The following is a 25,314-nucleotide window of genomic DNA, read 5'->3' on the forward strand; positions in this document are numbered from 1 at the left end:
TAATATTTGTATGATAGTATTTCATTGGTTTTGTTTTTTATTTCTCTAACATCAATCATTTTTAATAGTTCCATGCTAATTTGCCATCAGTTTTCTAAACTGTGGGCTCAGATCACTCACTCATTTAAAAACATTGAGCTGTTAGCTTTCTCATTGTTGATATTTAAGAGTTTGGAAAACTGGGAACAAATTCCTTCCTTGGGTATGTGATTGCAAATATTTTCTCCAGTTTAAGAGCCATCTTTTGTTTTCATAATTGACAGTGGCTTTCACACAATGGATTTTTGTTTTTTGGTGCTAGGGTTTGAATTGAGGGTGGTCATGCTAGGCTTTATCACTAAGCTACCTGCCTAGAAGCTCTTATAGCTTTAATGACGTCTAATTAATCACCTTTCTTTCTCTAAAGAATCATGATGTAGTGTCATTATCTAAGAAATTTTTTTTTTCCAAAACAGGATTTCTCTATGTAACCCTGACTGTCCTGGAACTTGTTCTGCATACCAGGCTGGTCTTGAACTCAGAGACTCATTTGCTTCTGCCTCCCAAGTGCTGGGATTAAAGGCATGCACCGCCCACTAAGGAAACTTTAACCTAACTAAAGTTTAACAAATTTATAACAGTTTCCTTTATCTTAAAAATTTATTAAATTGTAGTTATTTAGACATGTAAATAATTTTAATTTTTTGTATATTGTGTGAGAGATGCATGTTATGGATCCAAGTTTATCTATCTATCTATCTATCTATCTATCTATCTATCTATCTATCTATCTATCTATCTAATGGTGTCAACATCATTTGTGGGAAACGGCTAACATTTTTTAAAGAAATTGGCTTTGAATCTTTGTTGAAAATCAACCAGCAAATGCTATGAATGGAATTGTGTTGACTAAAAATCATATCTAGAAACTCTCAAACTCATGGTATTTTGGAAATGGAGGCTTTGGGAGACACTTGGCTTTGGGTGAGGAGGCTGTTTGATGGGGACCCACATCGTGGAACTGCAACTCTTGTAAAAAAAAAAAAGATACCTAGAGCTGCAATCACCCACTCCAACTGCACATACCAAAAAATGCAGCAACCACAAAAGATGTCACTAGAACGTGACAATGATGGCCCTGATTTCATATGTACAGTCCTCACAACTATAAGTAAGTTTATTCATTTCTGGCTAAGCTACCTGTCTATGGTATTTGTCATAGCAAAACTGACTGGCATGGTGGTTAGCTTCTGGACCACTCATTGTGTTCCCAGATCTATTTGTGTATCTTATCTTTAGAACAGGCTGTCTTGTTTATCGTTGCTTTAAGGCACAAGGAGGGTCAGTAGGATTAGTCTCCAACTTTACTCTCTTTCCTGGGCTGTGTAACCCTGTTAGGTTTTTTTGTATTTTAATTATCATTTTAAAATTAGCCTGTACATTTCTAAAAAAAAAAAAATATTTTGAGGATTTCAATTGGGATTGCAATTTCTCCAGGGAATGTTATAAAATTTTTACTGTGAAAAACTGACATATCTTTCTCCATGTTTGTCTCTAACCCCTTCATCATTTTTGATGATGTGGTATATGATGAGCTTTTTATTTCAGTCTTTTATTGATTGTTGTTTAGCTGAATCATGGGCAACCAAAACCTATTCGTCTATGTCTTACAAAAGGATCCTAGAAAGAGTTAGTTGACTTGCATCTGTTACATACTACTTGAAATATTCTAAAATACAAATCTTGTAATTTTCCTGTTTCTAGAATGTGCAATAATCCAATTACCATGTGGCATATTTTTTCTGAGCTATGTCTAACTTGTTTATCAATGTATGAAGAATAAGAATCATGTAAAACCAAACCCATCTGCAATGATGATCTCATGTGGACACAATCTCAATCAGAATAAACAAATGATGTTTCAGCCATATAATTTTGACAAGAATATTCAGAGGTATTTTTCAAACAGCTAAAATACTTTTGCAGGCATCATAAGTGGTTAATGCAACAACAACAAATCTAGCCAATTAGTATCTATGTTTCCTGTCCAAAGGATAATTTATAATGAGCCATTTTTCTTCTACATTACAGAAAGACAAAGTTAAGAAGCAATAATTTAGGTTTAGAAAGAATAAAAATCGCAGACACATGATGCTAGCAGAGTTCATTAATAAGGAAATTAGCTTCAAATGAAACACTTGTTTTAAAAAGATTTTTCACATTTTTTTCTTATCTTGTGGCACCTGAAGAAAATTATTTGTCTGAATGACATGTTGGAGAATAACAATGAGAGATTGCATTGTTTGTCTTAAGTAGCTCAATTTCCATCATTGAAAATGACTCTCTGCTTAAGGGGACTTAGATAAGGAAACCATTTTATATAAAAAATATGTTATCTCCAGCCATCCATGGATATCTGATCCCTTTTATGAGAAATCAACATTGAAGCACCAAAGATATCTTTATAAAGAGAACTGTGCCTTATAAATCTTTCCTTCTACTATACAGAAAATCCTCCAGGTCCTACCTAACCTTGGAACTAATACAGAAAATTTCATAAAATTGTAGAATTCAAATTTAACATGAAAAAAAATCACTAGCATTTACATTTATGAACACTGAAGATTTTGGAAAAGAATAGATAATTATATCATTTATAATGACTATGAAAAGTGAAATAGGAAATCATTTAGCTGAGGGAAAAATCTATATTGAAACTATAAATCATTAATAAGAGAAATTTAAAGAGAAACAAACACATAAAAATACATTACCTATCTATAAAGTAGAAGAATTTTTTAAAAGCCCACACCATTTGAAGCCATCTATAGATTCAAATTACTTCCCACCAAAATTCTACTACCATTTTTCATAAAATAGAAAAAGATCAAAAATTCATATGAAACCACCACCAAGTGACCAATACCAACACCAATTGGCTTCTGTGAGCATCATATATTCTCAGTATTTGGGAGGCTGAGACAGGAAGACTATTTAAGTCAATTTAAGACTAGCATGGTCTGCACAGTGATTTCCTTACCAGACTGAGCTATGTATGCAGTAAGATTCTGTCTCAAAATAAATAAGTAAATCCAAGACAGTTATGAGCAAAATGAACCAAGTAGGAGGCACCTGATTTCAATCTATACTAAAATTAATAGTAATTAAAATGGTATGGTACTTTCATAAAAATAGACAAATAACAAATTCACTGAATGTAGCAGAATAGAGAGCCTAGAAATGAAAATGAATTCACACATCCATATTCATTTTATTTTTGACAACAGCTCCACAAACATACAGTGAGAACATGTTCTTAAATATATGCTAGCAAAATTGTTTTTATCAGTATACCATATATTCAATCAATTCAGTATGAATGCATATTTAAGCATGATCCCTGTAACTGAATAAAAACTAGACAAAAATAGAATGAACAGCCACACAACACTGGCCATACAGTGATTTTTTTAAACTTACTATTCAAAATCACAGGGAAAAAAGAAAGCAAATATAGACAAATGGGGCCTTGGCTTCTTTTTTGTTGCTGTGAAAACACCATAACCAAAAGCAACATGGGAAGGAAAGGGTCTGTTTCATCTTACAGTTTACAGTCCATCACTGATGGAAGCCAAAGCAGGAACTCAAGTAGAAACCTGGAGATGGGGTCTGGAGTAGAGACTATGGAGGACTGCTGCTTCCTGGCCACTCTCTCTGACTTGCTCAGCTACTTTTTTATGCCCACAACCTACCTACCTAGAGATGGTACTGCCTGACATGGGCTGGGCCCTCCTACATCAATCATTAGTCAAGAAAATGCCCCCATAGACATTTCCATGACCCAGTTAGATGGAGGCAATTCCTCAGTTGAGTTCCCCCTTCCCAGATGACTCTAGTTTGTGCCAAGTTGACAGAAAATAATCAGCACAAATGGAATTAGAATCAAAACAAGTGAATGATGAGCAGAGTGAAGAGAACCTACAGATTCGGATTATGTTTGCAAACTATGCACCTAAGAAGAAGTTAACTCAGATAAGGTGTACAAATGACTACACAAAAGGATCAAAAAAATTCAGTAAGAAATGGGCAAAGGATGTAAATAGACATTTCTCAAACCAAAATGCAGGAGTGGCTAACAGATACAGGGGGTTGGGGGGGGGGCTCATCCTCTCTAATCATTGGGGAAAAGCAAATTAAAATCAGAATAAAATGTCATCTCATACCTGTTAGAATGGCAGTTAACAAAAGGGCAAAAGATAGCATTATGGACAAGGGCATAGAGGAAAGGAGATGAGTGCACACTGTTGCTTAGGATGTAACTTAATAGCACCATTATGGAACATAGTACACGACCAGAAGGCACAACATTTGGATGAGATAGACAGGAGAAATACACTTGACTTATTTGACTTATTTTGAGCTATCATGGAGTATAATGAATATAACCATTCTCCCAATAATCTACACACTTCAATTCTGTTAAGAGAGTTCACTTGAAATGCTATCATTACAAAAAACTTTAATCCCACGAGGCACACGGGAGGCAGAGGCAGGGGATATCTGTGAGTTTGAGGCCAGCCTGGGCTACAGAGTGAGTTCCAGGAAAGGCACCAAAGCTACACAGAGAAACCCTGTTTCAAAAAACAAACAAACAAATGAAAAAACAAAAACAAAAAACAAAAACAACAAAACCTTAAATACTTGAGGTAATGTTAATTGGCATGATTTAATTATCCTGCATTGTATTAAAAATCAGAACAGCACCTTGTAATCTACAAACATACATAGCTACATCTGTCAAAACATAATTTTCAAAATTAGCACAACACACGAACTCACATAGGTTAAATGGGGATGGTGGATATGATGTCATTTGTAAAATGGTATACTAAAGCAAAGACATACTGTTACACGAGAAAAATAAATCTTACAGATATACACGTTTTAATCATTTATGACCCAATAAAGCTGAACATACACATTAAAGTCTATTATAGTGATGGTAATTATTTATCTACTGATAACCTATGTTTATTAAGATGAGCTAAGACTGTCATGCCAGATAGCCCAGATTACTAAATTACTAACTAGATTACCAGATGAATTCAAACAATTGCACAACAAACTTTATATTTCAGATCTTAATCTTTGACCACACCTATGATGGGGAGAGTCTGAAGAAACAGAGACTTCTCAAAAACGGACTTTGGCTTGTTACCTTGCATATAAACATTAACAGGCTTGACAAGTGGCTCAGGTCTTCAGAACAAAAGGCAACAGCTGAGGTAGTTTCTGGATGGAAGGACCCTAATGGCAGTGGTCTGGTATTAAATGCCACTATTTGACAACTTTGAGGCTATATTTAGTGTTCAGAAATCTGTTCCAGCTGTAAAGAGGACAAATCTCACTGAATCAGAGGCTGTGATCTAAGAAAACAGAAATTACCTAGGTCGATTAGCTTATTGTGCAGAATTAGAAAGGGATGAAACAGGGTAGCCAGCTTGCCTGGAGTTACAAACTACTGCAAGATTGAATTGACAACTTTGCTATGACAATTACAGCAAGTGCTCTAAATTTCAGTTAAGAAATGACAGAACTATTTAAGAATGAAATAATTAGTATGGCAATGATTAAGGTTAAGGTGAAGATGAAGATGTGGTGGTGGTGATGACAACAGTCAACTTTTGGGAGGTACTCACGTAATTTCTAGGTTCTTAGCCTCACAAGTTTCCCCTTGATCAGTCCTCAGGACAACCCCCAAAGTAAGGTATAATAATAATCTTCATCATAGATGAAAGCCTCTCATAGTCTCATATTTAGTAGATGACAAAGTGATGTCCAACCAAAATGACACATCTCAGCTGAAATATTTGATCACATGGTATGGTTAATAGTTATGTGATAGGAAAAGTGAAGTTGGGTGGCAAGGAGCACTAGCCCGTCTGTCTTGGGTTCATCTTGGTCTTACATAGTTCTCATTACTAGGCATATACTCTGCATGGTTGCTTTAGAATTTGATACCCATTGCTTACACCTGACCCATATGGTTCAGGTCAGATGGAGATATCGAGGAGCAATAAGCCAAAGTATAAATGAATTATCTCATGTTGATGAAATAATTTCAAGATAAGTGTTACTTTTATGCACATAGGGAGGAACTTACATAAGAAGAAAAATATTTTTGCCACTTCCTAGAAGCAATGCTTCTTCTAAAAATAACCCGAACAGGAGACCCCAACCTTCTTAATTATGCAGAAGATGTGGCAAAGGCTGACATTGGACCAATGAATGTAGATCAATAAGAGACATGCGAGGCAACCCTTTACTGGCAGGAAATGCCTCAGCGGGCCTCTCACAGACCCCCAAATTGAATATGGCCTAAACATTTCCAATTATTGTGGAGAAAATTCCTCCCTAGGACAATTAAATAATCCAATGTCTAATATAAAGAACAATACTGCTCTGAATGATAGGACAGCTTTGATAGATACATCAAAAATTCCAAAAAAAACCATAAAATGAATATTTTGGCAGCCTTCCATAAATGAACAAAGACCAAAGCTTAGAGTACAAATTAATGGGATTGTTCTGGAAGGCCTGGTAGACACAAGCATGGATGTGACTACAATTACACCAAAATCATGGCATCCAAATTGGCCTCTTCAAGAGGTAGATGTCCAATTTCTAGGGGTTGGAACCCTATCTCAGATATAACAGAGTTTGAGATGGGTTGAATGGATAGGACAAGAAGGACAGAGAGGAAGACTGAAGCCATATGTGGCTAATATAGCAGTGAAATTTTGGGGCCAAGATCTGTTACAGCAATAGAATACCCAAATTAAAACTCCTCTATTCTCAGAAATGGAATATAGACCAACTCATGTTTCTTGGAATTATATTATAAGATACTATTAAAAAAAATAGTCACCAACTGTTCAGGCTGTACATAAATGTGCACAACTGCTGTTGAACTCTCAGAAATACCAATGGCCCTACCTTTAAAATGGCTAACTGATAAACCTGTCTGGGTTGGACAATGGCCTTTGACAAAAGATAAGCTACAAGCTTTAGAACAGCTGGTTCAGGAGCAGTTAAATGCTCAACACATTGAAGAATCTACCAGCCCTTGGAATTCTCCTGTATTTGTTATTAAAAAGAAATCTGGTAAATGGAGACTGTTGACAGATCTGAGAACCATAAATAAAGTAATTCAGCCTATTGGCTCCCTACAGAATGGGATGCCCTTGCCCTCTCTGCTACCCAAAGAATGGCCTATTATAGTTATTGACTTAAAAGATTGTTTCTTCACCATACCTCTATAAGAAAAGGATAGAGAAATATTTGCTTTCATAGTACGTACCTATAATAATTTCCATCCAGTCAAGAGATATCAATGGAAGATCCTCCCACAGAGAATGTTAAATAGCCCTACCCTGTGCCAACATTTTGTGCAAATACAGTTGGAAATAATTCATGCACAATTTCCACAATCTATAATTTACAATTATTTGAATGGTATCTTATTAACTGATTCAAAGTTAGGTACCTTAGAAACCATGTTTGAAGAAGTAAAGAAAGTTTTGCCTTGCCAAAGATTACAAATTACTCTCAAAAACATGAGATTCTATTAATTACTTAGGATATAAGATAGAGCTACAAAAAATAAGACCTCAAAAGGTACAACTCAGGAGAGATTAATTGCAGGCTCTTAATGATTTTCAAAAATTGCTAAAAAGCATTTCCAATTTACAGACTGTCATTGGAATAACTAAAGATGGACTAGTAAATTTGGTCAATACCCTAACAGGGGACAAGGACTTAAATAGTCCAAGAGAATTATCAGCTAAAGCAGAGAAGGAATTAGTTCTAATAGAAAAGAAGATATGAGAAGCACATGTGGATCATGTGACTCCACAACTTAACTGTATTTTAGTCATATTCCCTTCTAGACAATCCCTCACAGGGATTTTGATGCAAAGGGAAGAAAGACCTAAGATACGAACATGTCAAAGCATCAAAACATGGAATTTATCAGGACATGTTCACATATGGAGCTTTCTTCAATTAAAGGCTTAATGTGATATAATTCACAGAAAGGATATTTTAGAGAGGTATCTAAAACTGACAGAAATCACCTAATTGCAACTCACAAGCCATTCTGCAGAAGTTGTTTATTAGCTTGCAGCTTTGTGTTTTCTAATCAAGATTAGGAATTGAATTTCATATCACACTCATGTTTTCTTTTTAATAAGCTGAGGTCACATCCTTGTGGAGGAGAATCTCATGGGAGTTCAGCAACTGCTCTCTTCGTTACAGAAGGCTTTGCAAACTGCCTTCTTGTTTCACTCATTGTCTTAGTTTCATTTCCTGTAGCTATTATTTAAAAAAATACCCTGACAAAGGCAATTTAGGGAAGAAAGAGTCTATTTTAGCTCATATTAACAGGTTAAGACCATCATTGGAGAAACTTGAAGCAGCCAGTCACATCTAGTTGAAAGCAGACAAAGAATAAACACATGCACACTGGCTGCAGCTCAGTTCTCTTTTTCTACTCTTACATAGTCCCAAACAGTCCCTATCAAGAGAATGGTGGCATAAAAACCTCCCCACTGATTAACACAATCCCTCACAGATTTGGACAATCCCTTATCAAGCCTATTTCTAGGTAATTCTGAATTGTGTCAAGATGATATGAAAAAGTTAGCATCACACTCATATTCATTTATATGTCTAATCTGACTCCTATAATCAAGTCAGCTCAAACCCCTTTTTTATCTACAAACAAATTTTATTAGTGAAGAAAATATTAATGGAGGGTATTATTACTGGCCAGAGAGAGGACCATTGGGTTCACTATTTTAAAATTCCATTTAGTTATCATTCATTCAACAGGAAGATGCAGAATATAAGACTAATGCAAAATTCTAGGATCAAATCAAAGGACAAATAGTTAGGGCTCTTTTTTTTATTGAAGTCATATTCAGTTATAGAGCTGGAAGAGTTACCAGGATAATAGAGAGAGTTGATGACAAAATACTGAAAAATTTTAAACAAATAAATTCTAAATAATATTAATTACATAAAGGACCTCAAAAGATAGGTGATTTAAACAGCTAGGAGAGGTCAACAATGCAACTGTATAAAATTTATGGCTGGGAAGTGAATTTAAATGAAGATACAAGGATCATTTTATGAAGTATCAACTGTTTGATGACATTTAAGAAGGCACTTAGAATAGATAGGTACAGAGGTGGAGGAACATTACAGAGTTGGATGAAGAGATGGCAGAACATAGGCAAAAATTAATTCTTGGTACAAAGAGTATGCTAGAACTTAGCTAAATTGCCCCCCCCCCAAGAATACTTGCTATATAAGTAAAGTACCTCTTGGTTACTTACTAGAATTATATGAATAGAAGGGACTTTATGAGGCCCCACCCTTCCTAAGGAGCTATGGACAAAGATATCACACACTGGTTAAAGGACACAGAGAAATAAACTTGGAACTGAACAAGAAACTTTTCCTGTTGATTAGCATCCATAGTACCATAGGGTACTATAAAAGCTGTTAAGGGGGAAAATACCTATCAGTAGGTTCACGCAGCTATAGCCATGCTTGCTGCGATATCAACCTACCAGGTAAGACATTCCCACTGGTACAATCGTGGCACAACCGCATTGGGGGTAAACAACTGTTTTGCAATTGGATTGGAGGCCTGTTCCATTGGAGTAGTACACATCTGGTACTGTAAACCTAGTCAAAGCCTCAGGTTGAGTAGGTCATAGGCCCTAGAAAGGAAAACACTACTATATTTCTTTATATGGACATGTTGTGAAGTTTTCTTCTAAATTTTTATATTTATATCCACAGACTACTGCTACCAACAGCCTGGGGCAAAGAAGTCCCTTTTTGCACAGGGTTACAATGTATGAAGTTATATCTGGTAAAGGTGCTGAGAATAAATGGCCATTGGGTGATCAGTCCTAACTGGGACATCTATATTGTTCCCCCATCAAAGGCCCAGGGAATAGGGTTGAAGAGAAGGTGGAAAGAATATCCAGAGGATAGAGAGGACTTGCCATGAATCACTACCACCCAGAGACTACTCAGCAATTGGAATCAGGAACACACAACAGCAAAGAATACCTGTACAAGACAATGCCTTAAATATCCTATCATGGATAGAGGGGAATCATGATGCCACACACTTCCAAAGGAGCTATTGACTGCTAACTATTGCTACAGGAGGGGGAATCATTTTATTTAATGAGTATCCATTTGGGGGAGACAAATTAGGAAGAAGGGATTTAGAGGAAAAAGAAAGGTGCATAAAAGAGGGCAATGAGGGATGAATATATAATCTCAATAAACCATATATATGTATATATATATATATATATACATACATATCTACAAATACATACATATATATAAAAATAAAATCTTTTCTTCAAAGAAGATACTAGAAAGAATGCAACTTGGAGTTTATTAACATAAATTCTGATATCAGAACAAAACATGGTGAAATGTTCACAACATTGCACTTTCTAGGAAGGTAATTTCAGCTATGAAAGTCATCTGTCTTTGGCACCTGATCCCAGTGACAATAAACTACAAAAGGCCATCTTTTTTATTTCCAATCATGACTTATTTTCTAGCATTTGACTTGTGATTTCAGTTGCAAAGGATTAGAAAAGTTTCTGGGGTTTTTGTCTCCTTTGTGTGCACCATTTTTTGTTTGTTTGTTTATTTTTTTATTTTGGATTTCTCTGTGGAAATAACACTGTTTTCCACAGAAACAGGGGATCTTTGCACCACTGACATTATGCAGCATCATTCTATAGAGCCCGACATGCATTAAATAATCAAGGAAAGACAGATCAAGTTTTGTGGGCTTCTGTTTCAGTCTAGGGATACAATGCTCACTGCATTCTTTTGGGACCCACTGTACATGCTTTCTTCTAGTTTTTAAATTGGGAAAACTCTAATGACAATTGCATGTTCACCATATAAGGAACAAACAAGCCCAGTAAAAGGTAAATAGAAAGTTAGTGTAGTTCATTCTTAATTTTCCTGCGGTGATACAGCCCGACTTATATGACTATAGAAAGACCCTGGTTTCATTACTGTAGCTGTGAAATGAGAAGCAGAATAAAACCTGCCATCTGATTGTGACATTAAAATAAAAATTGCCTAAGCAATTTTTACAGTACTTTTAGATGAATGCTTATAATTTTTAAATGAAATCAGAGTAAATTCTATCCCACTGCTATAGAAACAAAAACAAATTTTTAGTTGGCTCTTCTTCAAGTTCTGCAGACACATATGGCACTAAAATTTCAAAAGCCTCATCTTTATTTATTGATAAGGAAATATGTTGCTTATCGGAAGACAGAGGTCCCCCAAATACATTTGTCATACATTCTGCAAAATGTATATCACAAAACCAACTTGGCTTCTCTTCCATATGATTTGGGAAGAACCCTCACTTCTTGCCAAGTTCCCAAAAGCTGAATTGAAAAAACAAGGTTGCAGTCATCTTAAAGTATAGCTCCACTAACCCAGGCTTCGGAGCTTTCCCACAGTGGATTGAGGTGTGTGTGTCTCCATCTCCATCACAGTAACAGCAGTGACAACGGGTACCAGAGGTGACCATCCTCCTGGGAAAGCATCACTGCTGAACCACTGTTGCACAGGTTTAAAGACTGCGAATTCTTTAGTCAGTCACCTTCCTCTGATTCCAAGAAAAAGTGTCTGCAGTTACCGTTACAAGTCCTAGTCTTGTTGTTTGAGTTATACAGAGAGACTTCACTTAAGGAACACAAAGCTGAAACATGTTCTGATTAAGATCACATGTGTATACTAGAAGTTACTCCGTCCCACAGCCCATATCGACAGATCACAAATCCAATAGGAACTTGAATGCAACAGCCAAAGGTCTATGTCTGGTATTAATGTGGGCCCAACAACATGGGTCTATTTTACCAGAAGCACAACTTTTCCGTAAATTGCATATTACATAACAAAAACTGTGCACATGTGATCCACTTACCCCTGCAAGGCTTTCTCTCCAAACCAGTCTCCCTTGCCTAACGTTCTAAGAAAGACTGGGTCTTCACTTGGTGAGTCTTCTCGAGTAACATTCACCTACAAAGAGAGACAAGCATCTAAATCAACTGCAGGATTGCAAATTCCATGCTTTCCAAAGAATTTATTCTAAATATTTCATCTCCTTTTAAAAAACACAACGCATTGTTAATAAGAATTTCACTTAATCTTCATTGCTACTCTCAATGATATTATCTTCAATGAAGCAACCATTCTGACGAATTCAATAATTATTCTGTCAATGTTTTCCTTTGTTTTTCAATTGTGTTTCCTTGTTGTTTGGGGAAAATACAATTACTCTAAATAGTACCTTTGCATTCATTCACTTCTTCAAGATGTAGTAATAAAAATAATACTCCTTGCCATCCAGCAAGGTTAAATAGTTAAAATTCACCTACCTGAAAGAGGCAATGAAGTAGAAAACTAATTTATTGAGATAACGCCAAGCACTTAAACATATTAAAAACAGCATGCTTTAGGCTTCTCAATCTAGACACTGGATGTCAATGACCAGAACTTTTATTACTATTAGGAAGGTTTGTGCAAGGTGGAGGGAATTCAATTATTATTCTCCACTGATCCATTTGATTACTCTTCTACATGGTGTTTCAAACCATGAAAATTCAGTTTTAACTGTCAGTTACCACTAAGCTATATCATAGAGATACTAATTTGCATGTTGATGAGGCTTTTATAGATGAAGAAGTTGCAGTGGGGAGTCTTATTTAAAGTAGAAGTTACTGGTTCCATGCTCTCAGGGGTTCTGATTCATTCATGTTAATATAAGCAGCTCAAATGCATTTCCTCTATTTGCATAGTATCCTATTACATAAATAATGTACAGTTTAGCAATTCCCTAGATGGTTTTATTCTTATATGTTGTTACTATGATATTATTAACAAAGTTTCTACAATATTCCTGTACTTGTTTTCTGGCACCCATGAGTAAGGGTTTCAGTAGGGTCAATGCTCACATGAATAAGAACAAGTGTGGACTAAACATGTTTTGTTTTTCAGGCGTTGACTCTGAGCACAAACACCTACTTTCACCACCCATGAATGAAAGTTCATATATATTGTGCTGTTATTAGCACTTATCACTGTAAAGTTGACAGTGTTCTAGGAAGGTTGGTATTAGAGAGATTGTCCTGAAGCTAACAGAGGAGGAACAATTTTTGTCAGATTATATTCGGTTTGAATGATTACATCCAATTATCCTTCTTGACTATTTTCCTATTGGATTGCCTTCCTGTAAATATTGATGGACATGTTTTTGTAAGAATTACATTTTCATTCCTCTAGAATAAATAAAGTATAAGGTTGCTGGATCATATGGTAAACATTTATTAACTTTTTAAGAAGCAGCCAAGTTGTTTCTCAGAATATTTTAATTTTGCAGTCTTAGCCAATTATGTCTTAGGATTCTACTTGCTTCACTATTCACTAAGATTTGGGACAGTCAACATTCCCCTCCCATTTAGACACTATTAAGCATGTAGTCGTGTCATGGGTTCATTGCTAAGATTTAGTTTTTATTTGTTCTTAATGATGTGTGTCAGAAAGTGGGTATGTGGGGGTGGGGGCATGTGCAAGTGAGAGCAGGTGACTGTAGAAGTCAGAGGCGTAGAATCCCTTAAAGATGAAATTATAGAGAGCCACCAGATGTGCCATGGGTACTGGGTGCCAAACGTGTCCACTCCAGGAACAGTGGGCTCTCTTGACAACCGTGCCATCTCCCCAGCCCCATATCTCAGGGCTTTAATTTGAAATTTAATAATCCTGTTCAGTTTTGGAACATTTCATTTACAGAGAGATAGGGTCTTGGTGCAGCACTGTTGGGGATATTTGCAGAATTCTTTGATGCGTCCTCCCTCTGTTGAAAATGCCATGTTCCCAGAGAATAGGAATATACCAACTAAAAAACAGAGAATGAATTTACTTTCTAAGTTAGTAATTGCTGTTGCAAGCATTGAGCCCCAAGTTTTAGAAAAATAACTGTAAATTTCCATTAAGAGGCAAAACAAGTTTTTAAAACTTTATATTATGTTTCTCTTTTGTGTGCATGGAAGAATAAAACATGGTTTACAGTCAGATGACTAGAGCTGAACAAGGGGAAATCTGTTTGTTGCTCTGCAGCCACTCTTGTGCGCCTCCTCCTAGTTCACAGCATTAAAAAAAAAAACTTCCATTCAGCACTGTGGTGGTTTGAATATGAATGGCCCCTATAAACTCATTTGTTTGGGTACCTGATCTATAACTGGTGGAATTGTTTGGGAAGGATTAGAAGGTGTGATATTGTTGGAGATGTGTCACTGGGGCCGAGCCTGGAGGTTTCAAAAGACTTGGGCAATTCCTAATGTCTCGATTTCTCTGCCTCTGACTTTCAGGTGAGCCTGTAAGCTCTCAGCTGTTCCTACTACCATGCATTTGATCTGCCATCATGGAGTCTAACCCTCTGAATCCATAAGCCCCAAATTAAGCATTTTCTTTCATTAATTACCTTGGCCATACTGTTTTATCACAGCAATAGATAAGTAACTAAGACGTGTTAACAAAGAAAGAATTTTTATGAGGGTTCTGTGAGTAGAGGAGCCTGATGACCTGGATTCAAACCTGGGAACCTCATTATGGAAGGAAAGAACAAACCCCTGCAAACTGTCCTCTGACCCACACCCTACACCCCCCCCCCCCCCAACACACACACGGTGATACACGCATCCCCACTGAAACATGCACTCACACAAAATAAATAAAAATCCAGTAGTATTTTTTGGAAAAATTCTTTACCAGGGTTGCTTTTTCTAAATTTTATAAATGTGTGGGGAAACATTACATTGGTTTATCTACAATAAATAAGTTTTATAATGGGTTTTTTTTTACCATTTTAATTTTATAAGTTATTTATTTTGAAAACACTATTTTCTTTCCTCTTCCATACAGTAGAGACAAGTGTGCACACCTTCTGCTTCTTACACTGATTTTAATGTATCGTTATTAGAATTAATATAATGAATGTAACAACTGTCAGAGTTCTGAATCATAGCAACTAACTTGGATGACCTGAGAAACTAAGAAAAATTCCATAGCTGGTTTATAGGAAAACTTGACTGTGTCAAAGAAGTCTAATATACCGTGACTATTTCTCTCTTACAATTCTAACACTGCACCAAAATGCTGCCAGAGTCATTGGCTCATGTGGTGTAATCTCCAAATGTTTCTATTTATACATATTACAGACCACATGAAACAGTACCACTAACCCACCTGTTTCCCAGTTAAAATGGGTTACAATCCTCTTGCTTCAGGTAATGCTGGCAATTTGCAGTAAATGGGGATAGTTACAAATGACCATAGGGTGTCCTTCCTCATGGTTAAGTATAGCTACTCCTTAGCAGCCAAGAATTAGAATTTGGAAAGATAACAAAGCGGGACTCCAGGATACACTGTCTTCCTGTGATCATCCAGTGCTTTATAAGCAGGAGTATTTTCTTTCCCTGATTCTTTAATTGGGGTTAGTTAGCAAAGAAGACAGTAAGTGACCAAGTTGGCCAGTTTGTTATGTAAATAACAGCATATTAGCATTTCCTGGCCCCGACATAGGAAAATGCAAAATACAGTTGTAAACATAACTGTGTTTGGTTATGTCATTTCATTATTCCCTCCATTCAAAAAAATACATTATTTTTGTTTGTTTGTTTGTTTGTTTTGTGTGCATGTGTGCACATAGGAGGACATGCGTATGCCACAGTTCCAAAGTGTCCAAGTGGAAATCAGAGGACAACTTGCAGAAGTTGATTTTCCCTTCCTACCTTGCGGGTCCTGGGTGTTGAACTCAGGTCCTTAGGCCTGGTTGCAAGCACCTTTTTCCATTGAACCCTCTTCACACGCCCCTTCTGAAGTCCTTTATGAAACTGGTCCATGATGTGTATTTCTAACCCACACTTCCACATAACAATCAAATGAACAGATATAAGAAAAATGCATAAGATTTGTGTATTTTAGTATGGCATGTCATTGCTGTAAACATTGAGGTATGTATAATCTTGATCCAAAAATAGTACACAAGAAGCACCTAAAATTTAAGTCACTAAAATTTAGAGTCTTCTATACTTGTTGTTTACAGTATTTCTGCAAGCCTTCTGGTATAAGTTCCACAGTACCAAATTTGGTCATTTTTGTACAATATTTAAGAAATAAGTTCACTTATATAATAATGGAACATGAATGTAAATCTTTTCTACCTGCCTTTCTGTCCCTATCTCACATCGAACCTGATACACAGAAAAAAAGAAACTCCCTTTAAGGAAAACTTACAATGAAATTTTAAGTTGAAGTGTTTGGTTAATATGAAGTAAGAGAATTGGTCTAAACTTACTACCTAATTTCATAGTTCAAAAATAAATATTAGAACAGATTCACATTGATTTAAAACTAAAATTATATAAGACACAGTATGAATTTCTGTTCATAACATAGGTCATTCCAGTTTTTACCCTTCCTCCTATATTTTACCACTTCCAATAGCTTCTTGGCATTCAATTAACAGTCTCCATGAAGCTACACTAGAACATACATATATTTATATCACCATTGCCTTTAGAACATCAAGTCATTGGCCTAAAAGGAGTAAAATAAGTTGATTTCAGAGAATATTCAAATTGGGGCCATCTGACTCTAAACCCAAATATTTCATTATATGATGATCATAGTTTTTTAATTAAGAAATGTTTTATTCATTTTATACACCACCCACAGATCCCCCTCTCTTCCCTCCTCCCCCCTCCACCAGCCTTCCCTCCCCCAACTCACTCCCTATTCCCTCCTCAGACCAGGTAAGGCTTCCCATGGGGAGTCAGCAGAGCCTGGTACATTCTGTTGAGGCAGGTCTAGGCCCCTCCACCTGCATCAAGACTGTTCAAGGTGTCCCCTCCCATAGGTAGTGAACTCCAAAAAGCCAGCTCATGCACCAGGGATGGATCCTGATCCTACTGCCAGGGGGCCCCTTAAGCAGACCAAGCTACACAACTGTCTCACTTATGCAGAGGGCCTAGTCCAGTCCCATGGAGGATCCATAGCTGTTGGTCTAAAGTGCATGTGTTCCATTAGCTTGGTTTAGTTGTCTCTGGAGATTTCACCATCATAATCTTGATGTGCTATTCTTAAAGACTAGACAGATTTAAGTACTGTATTGTATAGCTTTGCTGATGGAGGTCTTTTTGTTTCTGCAGACTTAGCAATAACATCTAGTATCATAGTTATTCATTTCCAGACGCAAAGCTACATGACTTCTTTTCTTGCATCCTATTTTTGAAGCTCCATTCTCAGATAAAGAAGGGGCAACTCTGCTGTGGGATGTTCTGTATGGCAAATGTGTTGCTCTGATTGGTCAATAAATAAAACACTGATTGGCCAGAGGCTAGGCAGGAAGTATAGGCGGGACTAACAGAGAGGAGAAAAGAAAGAACAGGAAGGCAGAAAGAGTCACTGCCAGCCGCCGCCAGGATAAGAAAGATGTATGTAAAGTACTGGTAAGCCACGAGCTATGTGGCAAGGTATAGATTTATAGAAATGGATTAATTTAAGCTATAAGAACAGTTAGCAAGAAGCCTGCCATGGCCATACAGTTTCTAAGCAAGTCTCTGTGTTTACTTGGTTGGGTCTGAGTGGCTGTGGGACTGGTGGGTGACAAAGATTTGTCCTGACTGTGGGCCAGACAGGAAAACTCAAGCTATACAATTCACTCAGCACAAGCCTCACCATATGCAATTTCTCAATGCACTGCTTAAGCTTACCTTCCCTTTGCTGATGATAAAGAAGGTGTCTCCCCTTGCGCCCTGCCTGATAATATATTCTCCGTTTTCATAGTGGGTCTGAAAAATAGGAACAATAACACAAAAATGAGACATCAAGAAAGGAATTATGTACCCAACAGAACATGTTTTCAAACACTAGGCCCTAGGGATGCATTCATGCTGACAGAATTTTACACCATGTTCAGAATGTATCGTGGTGTAAGAATGAGTAACAGTCAGTCAACCCAGGAGTGACAATCATGTCTATAACATTCATTTAAGAACCTGTGGCGAGTGTCATTTTCTTCAGTGATTATATTTGTATCTTTAAGTTCATTATTTCAATTGTTTGACAAAACTTGTTTCTCTGATCAACTAAACATGAAATAAAACAGCACTGTTAACTAAGGTCATATTGAGGTATTATTTTGTCATTTTCATTTGTTTTTTAGTAGTTCCATAGTAGCGGTCTTTAAAAAAAAATAAAGAAATTACTGACATTCAAAGATCCTCATTTGAATCCAGAGTATCCTTTAGTGGGGGGTTAGATGTCTCTAAATATATTTTAAGGTGCCACTTCATCCTTTAATATCCTTACTTGAGCAATTTACATTTGGCCTCATTAAACAGAATATTTTAATTTTGTGGTCTGAGTTCTGGTCCAGGATCTTCCTAGCATAAACTACCAGATGGGGAGGGAAGTAAGGCTGGAAGAGAATTATCCCAGTCAGTGGGGCAGCATCCTGAGGAGGACCTCACCTCAAGGCCTGTTCCCAGAGTGAAGATTGTTCCTGCAGTGAACAAAAACTAATTCCATAAGGAGAAGTGGGAGAAAATTTATTGCTTGGTCAGGAGGTAAAATGAGTCCATGCCATCTGGCCTTATGCTCTTCTGCAGCTGAACAAGGGAGCCATTGGAAAGGAAGATATTACCTTGCACACTGCTTGATAGCATAAACAAAATACCCATTACGCTGGTGGCTGCAATTCCTCCTTATACACCAACACTATTTTTCTTAATGGTTATTCTATTCTGTCTTAAAGTTGTCTTCCATTAATACTTTCCATTGAAAGACACCATTCTTCTCTCTAAGCACCTAGAACATCAACACAAGTACCTAGGCTGGCACTTACTAGTTCTCACTCAGACATAATTTATTTTCCAAGTTTTTTAAGTAATGAAGTTCTTCCTTATTCCTTCTCTCAGTCTCAACTAACAGATGGTACAGTCTGGTATGTGCCTTTAAAGACTATTTTCCTATGTTTACACACACACACATTAAATATAAGCATGTATGTATATGTACACACACACACAGAGACACACACATATGCATACAAATAATTGTCTCTGGGGTTGGAGAGATGGCTTAGTGATTAAAAGTGTACATGGAGCTTGCAGAACCTGGTTTGATCTGCAGTACCCAGAACAGGTGGCTCACAATCACTAGCTCCAGGGGCATCCAACCATCTCTCCTCTGCAGAGACCTGCAGATGAAAATGTACACATGCACACACAGACATGCAATTAAAAAGAAGATACATAAATAAACTGGTTTCTCCATTTAATAAGATCATTGTTTTAGTTTTCATCTCTTGGTGTTCTCTGTTGCTTCTCCAGGGAAGGCTCTTCATCCAACCAGAAAAAGCATGATCTTGTCTGTACTTCCATGGCATGATAGGAAATTTTGATCCATTATATTGCACAGTTTGGGAAGTTCATCTCTCACAGCTAACAAATATCCCCTAATCCAAACTCTATTAGTAAGAATGGTAAAAACATCTTACCACTACTTATTGCAAACTTCAACTTCTTTCTCACTTAGTTTTTAACAAAAAGTGAACCAAAACCCTCCAAGTAGCACAATATGTATAATGCCATGTCAGACATTAAGTATAAGGCTGCACAAAACCTGTGTTGGAAAAACATCTTCTCAAAAGGAGGCTTCAGCTCCAACTAGAGGATCAGAACAAGACTTCTGGATGTTTAAGCAGGAAAGAGCCACTCAGGAATATGACAGCTCACAGCCCATAATAGTTATCTAAGACTAGTCGAACTGTACTTTGGGAAGAAATGCAAATGATAGGCACAAACTCTGAAGAATTCTTTACCTGAGATATTCTTCTTGTCTCTCCTTTTAAGATACATACTTGCCAATGGGGTGGATATTTTTCATATTTAAGCAATTTGCATCTTATATTACTTCTATAATTTTCCTCTCAATTAAACAAACACATATCCCTATCCATAGGACAGTTGTTGCCTCTCAGCAGGTAAACATGATTCATAACACGTTAAAAAATAAACCTAACTAATGTAGCACTCCTGACATTTCCAGACAGGAGATTCTTTGCCATGGGTCCTGAATATCTTGTGCTGACCTGGGGCATCTGACTGCATCTTTGGCATCTATTGGCTGGACACCAGCAGTAACCTTGGTCCCAGGAGTGCAGGCAAAGAATCTCCAGACACACCCATTATTGCATTGGAGGACATCTGCCCTCAGTTGAGAAAAGCTACTATCAATCTTTTACAGTCAGAATCTCTTCATTTGAGTGAGTCGGGAGTTTGGCAGGAGTGTCCAAACACAGTCCAGTTGTTAAGTTGTATGAATCATCTGAGTATCTTAGTATCGTTTGATCTGGACTTCGGTTAAGGTGGCACTCACAATTGCCATATGTATTATTTGAGTTCACCTATACAGACTTCCACTGGACATGTGTTTCCAGCCCATGTAAGCTCATAAAACACAGGGGTCCAGAAAGAAGCCTAGTGGGTAGGGACTAAGGCATGCTAGGTTAGGAAATGATAACAATGCACTGTCACAACATGAGGACGGTAATGACTGTGTTATCCTGAACTGTTCAGTTGTACTTGAGGAGGAGGAGGAGGCATGCTGACTATTTGAATCTCTCTAATTATGTGAATCAAATGCTAGAAAATTTAGTGTTTTATAAAGACCATTTTGTAGTTCTTCCTTTTTCAAATTTTAAATTTAACCTCAGACATACACAGAACTAAGAGAGGGCAGAAACAACAATTAGGCCGTTCCCCTTAAAAATGTTTCCATATTTAATAGAATAAAACCCACCCCTGCATCATGGCCTGTACTACTGTAAACGGTCTGCTCAGTGCTGCAGTTTCCAACTCCTTGTCGCCTTTCCCACTTTGTCCCTCAACCTGCTGACTCCCCTATGTCAGTTCCTCAAATGCTCCCCAACCAGATCTATATACTCCCAGCGCTGCGTCCCAGCTGGCCTCCATTCTGATGTTCTTCCCTGACCTCCCATGTGATCTCGCATATGCCATCACACACACACACACACACACACACACACACACACACACACACACACCAGCTAAATTATGTCTCTACTGTATATATGTATATATGCTTTTTTAGTGCTTCATAATTCACCACCCTTTTTGAACTTAAACTAGTAATTAACTTCTATGACAGTTCTCTCCAGATTATGTCATACGAAGGCAAGGACTGTTTTTAGTTTTGTTCAATTTGTTGATTTATCTCTCACGCCTAACTCATTGCTGAGAACAGAATAGGGATTTAAAAAGTTTTAACTGGACCAACTGAGTAGATTTCCATAATGCCCATTTTTGGCATTGTCCATCTGGCCCGGTCACCGCCTCCTATTGCATCCATCCTTATCACTATGACCAAATTGATAACAAACCATTTGACATCACTGATGCCTAAGATATTCCAGTGGTGCATTGTTGTAATGACCCCAGTAAGTACCTTACTGCGATCTGTGACACTGTCTGTGTTCTGACTCCCACTTACGGCTCCATCCTAGCTTTACCCTATCTCCATCAGTCATTCTGTTTCAGATACAGTAGCTTTGTTATTGTGCCTTGTCTGGTCAGACTAGATCCTCCAGTTATAACAACCTTCCTCCTCAAGATCTTTGTTCTCATGCTGTTCCTACCTCTGGAGTCTTAACACATTCCCCACTCACACTATTTGAGTTATGACATTCCACTTCCATCATCAGGGCTCCTGGGGTTGCTACATAAAGATGGACATTACTGGGACAGACTAGCAGGCAGGGCTAGATAACAGCCTCACCATCTATGCACTGAGTGACCCTGAGAACAAACAGCTCAACTTTGGCTGAACACAGTGCTGGAGCTGATTATGACACGCTCCCATGCTGCTGAAAATGGTATGGAAGAGTGTCTCCCAGAAGTGCTGGGACCATGGAGATTTAACCATGAAAACCAACATATGACTAGCACCTGTACCACTGGCCTGACAGGCTGGAGGAGAGGCAGAACTGCCAGAGGGTGCCTCTCCGACTTGAGGTTAATACAAAGGGATGGGGGAAGGGAGCTTAAAAATGGGCACAGATATATCTTATTAAAAGAATTAGTGGCGTTGTTACCATAATGAACAGTGATTCTTTGAAACTTTCCTGAGCATCTAATAGACTCAAAAATCTATAACTCCATCTGGGAATAGGCTTCAATTTCCTTACTGACCTCAGCTTTCTAAAGTGCTTGTGAAATCTGTTCAGGGGGCTGCAAAGAGCATCTTTTATTAATGGAATAGAAAACATTGAGTAAATCACACATAGTAAGGATAATCAAAAACTATAGAAGCTTTATGTGTGTGAATATTTACACAGATGCTAAACCCTGATGCGAACAGCAAGTGCTATTTGGTTTTTAAGGTATTTTTCTTTCTTTATAAAAGAAATAGGAACATGAGGTAGCTTGACCTGTATATCATATCATCTTAAGAAAATTATATTGGTAGTAAAAATGATTACACTGGATTTTCTTCCTTTTTCCTTAATTGTTTTACTTTGAAAAGGTGCATATGAGAGGTTGGAGTTTCAGCCCTTCTTTGACAGGATATATAATCAGCATTTAAGTAAACACTTAAAAACTGGACTCACTTCCCTGCCTCACCCCAGCTCTCGTTTAATCTCGTCTAGCCTCTACCTCATCTCTTCTGAATTCTGACATCAAACAATGATATGGACTAATAGTTTTGTATGTGCACTGCTCATACTGACACTTGGTACTTCTCACAGGGAAAGACAGACTCTACAAGCTTGTCTGTTTCCCAATGTCAAGCATTCTCGAGTTCTTCAGAGGTGAGATCACATCATTTCCCATTAAGCCTTTTGGACACAGCCAGAATTTATGATCCAAAGACAACAGTTGGCCCAGCCATAGCCTCCTGGACTGACTGAATCCTTATCCTGAATACCAGACAGAGGAGGAGAAAGTCTGAGCTAAAATTCCACAAATGCTTGGATTTTCTTTGATGTTTAATTGAGCTCTTCTTTTGTCACTCTATCCTCCAAATGGATTTTCAATCTCTTGTTTTTCATTTCGGGGATCCTTGATGTGAACATTTTCATGTAGCATAATGATTCATAGAGACATCAAGGCAGGCCCACAAAACGCTGAAAATCTCTAAGAGGAACAGGTCCTTTCAGCCCCATTCATTTCAAAACAGAATTAAATCATTTGTAGTGTAGACAAGCATGCATTCTCCTTCTGCATAATTAAACTATAACTCAAGTTTAACAACTTGATCTATAAAGGCAATTAGCGTCGGCAGAACTGGGAAATAGTTTGCTTTGACAGCATATGAAATGTGTCGTGGGGAAGCAAACAATGTAGTGCCCGAGAGTCACTATTTGAAGAATAAATACTGATTGAAGTTTCTACCAAAATAAATGCAAAGAGGAAGAAAAGGTTAATTTTCTCGTGAACTCTATACAGTAAAAAAAATAAGTATAATTCATTCAATATTTTACTTATTTAGAAAATGAACACTCCAGATTTCTCTTTGACAAAGCACCATTTAGTTTGAATGGTATCTTGAGTCATTGAGGACAATAAGGAAAAGTAGAGAGAACTTAGATTCCAGAGGTAGTGAATAAGCCTTTTATGCACTAGAGGATATGGTTCTCATGTGCAGGTGGCTTTATTATCTCTAGAATATACTGAGAGAAATATTACTCAGAGTTGAGCTTACAGAACCAGGTGTGCCTCTGTTTCTTGTTTTAATCCACAATATGACACAGAACCACTGGGCTGGGTGAGATTTCTCTCTAGCATTAGGAGTCTTGAGTCAGGACGTTTAGGCAGGTCTACTACCAGTTCCAGACCAGCCTCAAGTACATGGTGGGTTTGGGGCCAGCCTCACTTCTTACATACTGATATTTTATCTAAAGAAATGAAATTATAAAATTAGAAGCCAGGTGTAGTAGTACCTTTAATCTCAGCACTCTGGAGACTGAGGCAGAAGAATGACAAGTTTGAGGCCACTCTGGGCTATATAGGGAGTTCCAGGCCAACCAGTGCTACACAGCAAGGACTAGCCTAAATAAAATAAAACAAAAAAGCAAACAAAAGAGACAAAGACTTCCTCCAGGATATGACATTACTATACTTAGGGGAACCAGTGCCAAAATGGAATATAGAGTATCTATCACTTTTAAGGGCACTAACTAATCAGGAAAGGCTCAGGCTGACACAGGATTCTGGAGAACACTCTCTGACATCCTGGGGGAGGTTTAATAGTTTAAGGATGAGCTTGGGTAGTGGTTGGGTCTCTGGGGAGATTATTCACTAGTGGAAATAAAGCTATTCCATTATGTTAACAAATGTGTACACCACTGAAGAGGTACCCTGGTGCCACTGTTTTCTATTTCATACCACCAGCCCCCAAAACAGAGCCTGCCAAACACCAACATTAAGTTTCTGAATTCACAAAGACTATCACATAGTAATAGCAGTTATACCAATAAAATTAAAGATACCCAAAGTAACTAAATCTGAACAGAATTGAGGGACACACTATATTAAACCCCAGAGGTCCTGCCTAGGAAGAAGAAGTAGAAAAAGCAGAAACAGAAGAAGCAGCAGGAGAAGGAGGAAGAAAGAGGAGGAAGAGGAAGAAGAAGAAATAATAAAGGTAATAAGGGGTAAAAGCGACATCACAAGTGGTGTGTCTGACAATAAAGCACACGGGGAAAAAGTTAATTCTGCGGGGAAGTCAGACTGGGAGGTTATGGACTTTTCAGTGACCAGAGACCAGCAGTGTACACATCATCCTAGAAGGGGCTCCACACTTAGATGAGCATCTTACGTGCTTACAATAGTTACACATCCTGATGAGACCCACGCAATAAACTGATATTTAAGTTTACAAATTAGTCTCAAGGGAATTAGCCTATTACGCTAAAAGTTGAAAGACTGAACATATGCTGGGCATTAGACTGTTTATTCTCCTACTAAGATGAAGTCCAGATCCTAAGTGTCTTAAAATCTAAGAAAGCCACGCTACCTTGGCAAGCATCCTTACTGGTGAGGACCTGAGTTTCATACTGCCTCGTTCAACCACCTGCACCCACAGGCTGTGTCATGGCATCTCTGAATATATCCACTGCTACAA

At 37.5% G+C, this 25,314-nt stretch overlaps 1 protein-coding gene across 4 annotated transcripts in view; it reads right to left on the reverse strand.

The window, feature by feature from the left end:
* The window catches only part of Prkg1 (protein kinase cGMP-dependent 1), a 1,181,731-nt gene that overhangs the window by 198,955 nt on the left and 957,462 nt on the right, over positions 1-25,314 (reverse strand). For all 4 annotated transcript variants that reach the window (XM_042262603.2, XM_042262599.2, XM_042262606.2 and 1 more), the window contains 2 exons: positions 17,880-17,957; positions 12,032-12,126 (listed from right to left, as the gene is read on the reverse strand). In XM_042262603.2, the coding sequence (XP_042118537.1) occupies positions 12,032-12,126; positions 17,880-17,957 (173 nt within the window). The remainder of the gene's footprint in view (positions 1-12,031; positions 12,127-17,879; positions 17,958-25,314) is intronic.

This window comes from Peromyscus maniculatus, chromosome 1 (genome assembly GCF_049852395.1).
Source record: "Peromyscus maniculatus bairdii isolate BWxNUB_F1_BW_parent chromosome 1, HU_Pman_BW_mat_3.1, whole genome shotgun sequence".
Classification (NCBI taxonomy): domain Eukaryota; kingdom Metazoa; phylum Chordata; class Mammalia; order Rodentia; family Cricetidae; genus Peromyscus; species Peromyscus maniculatus.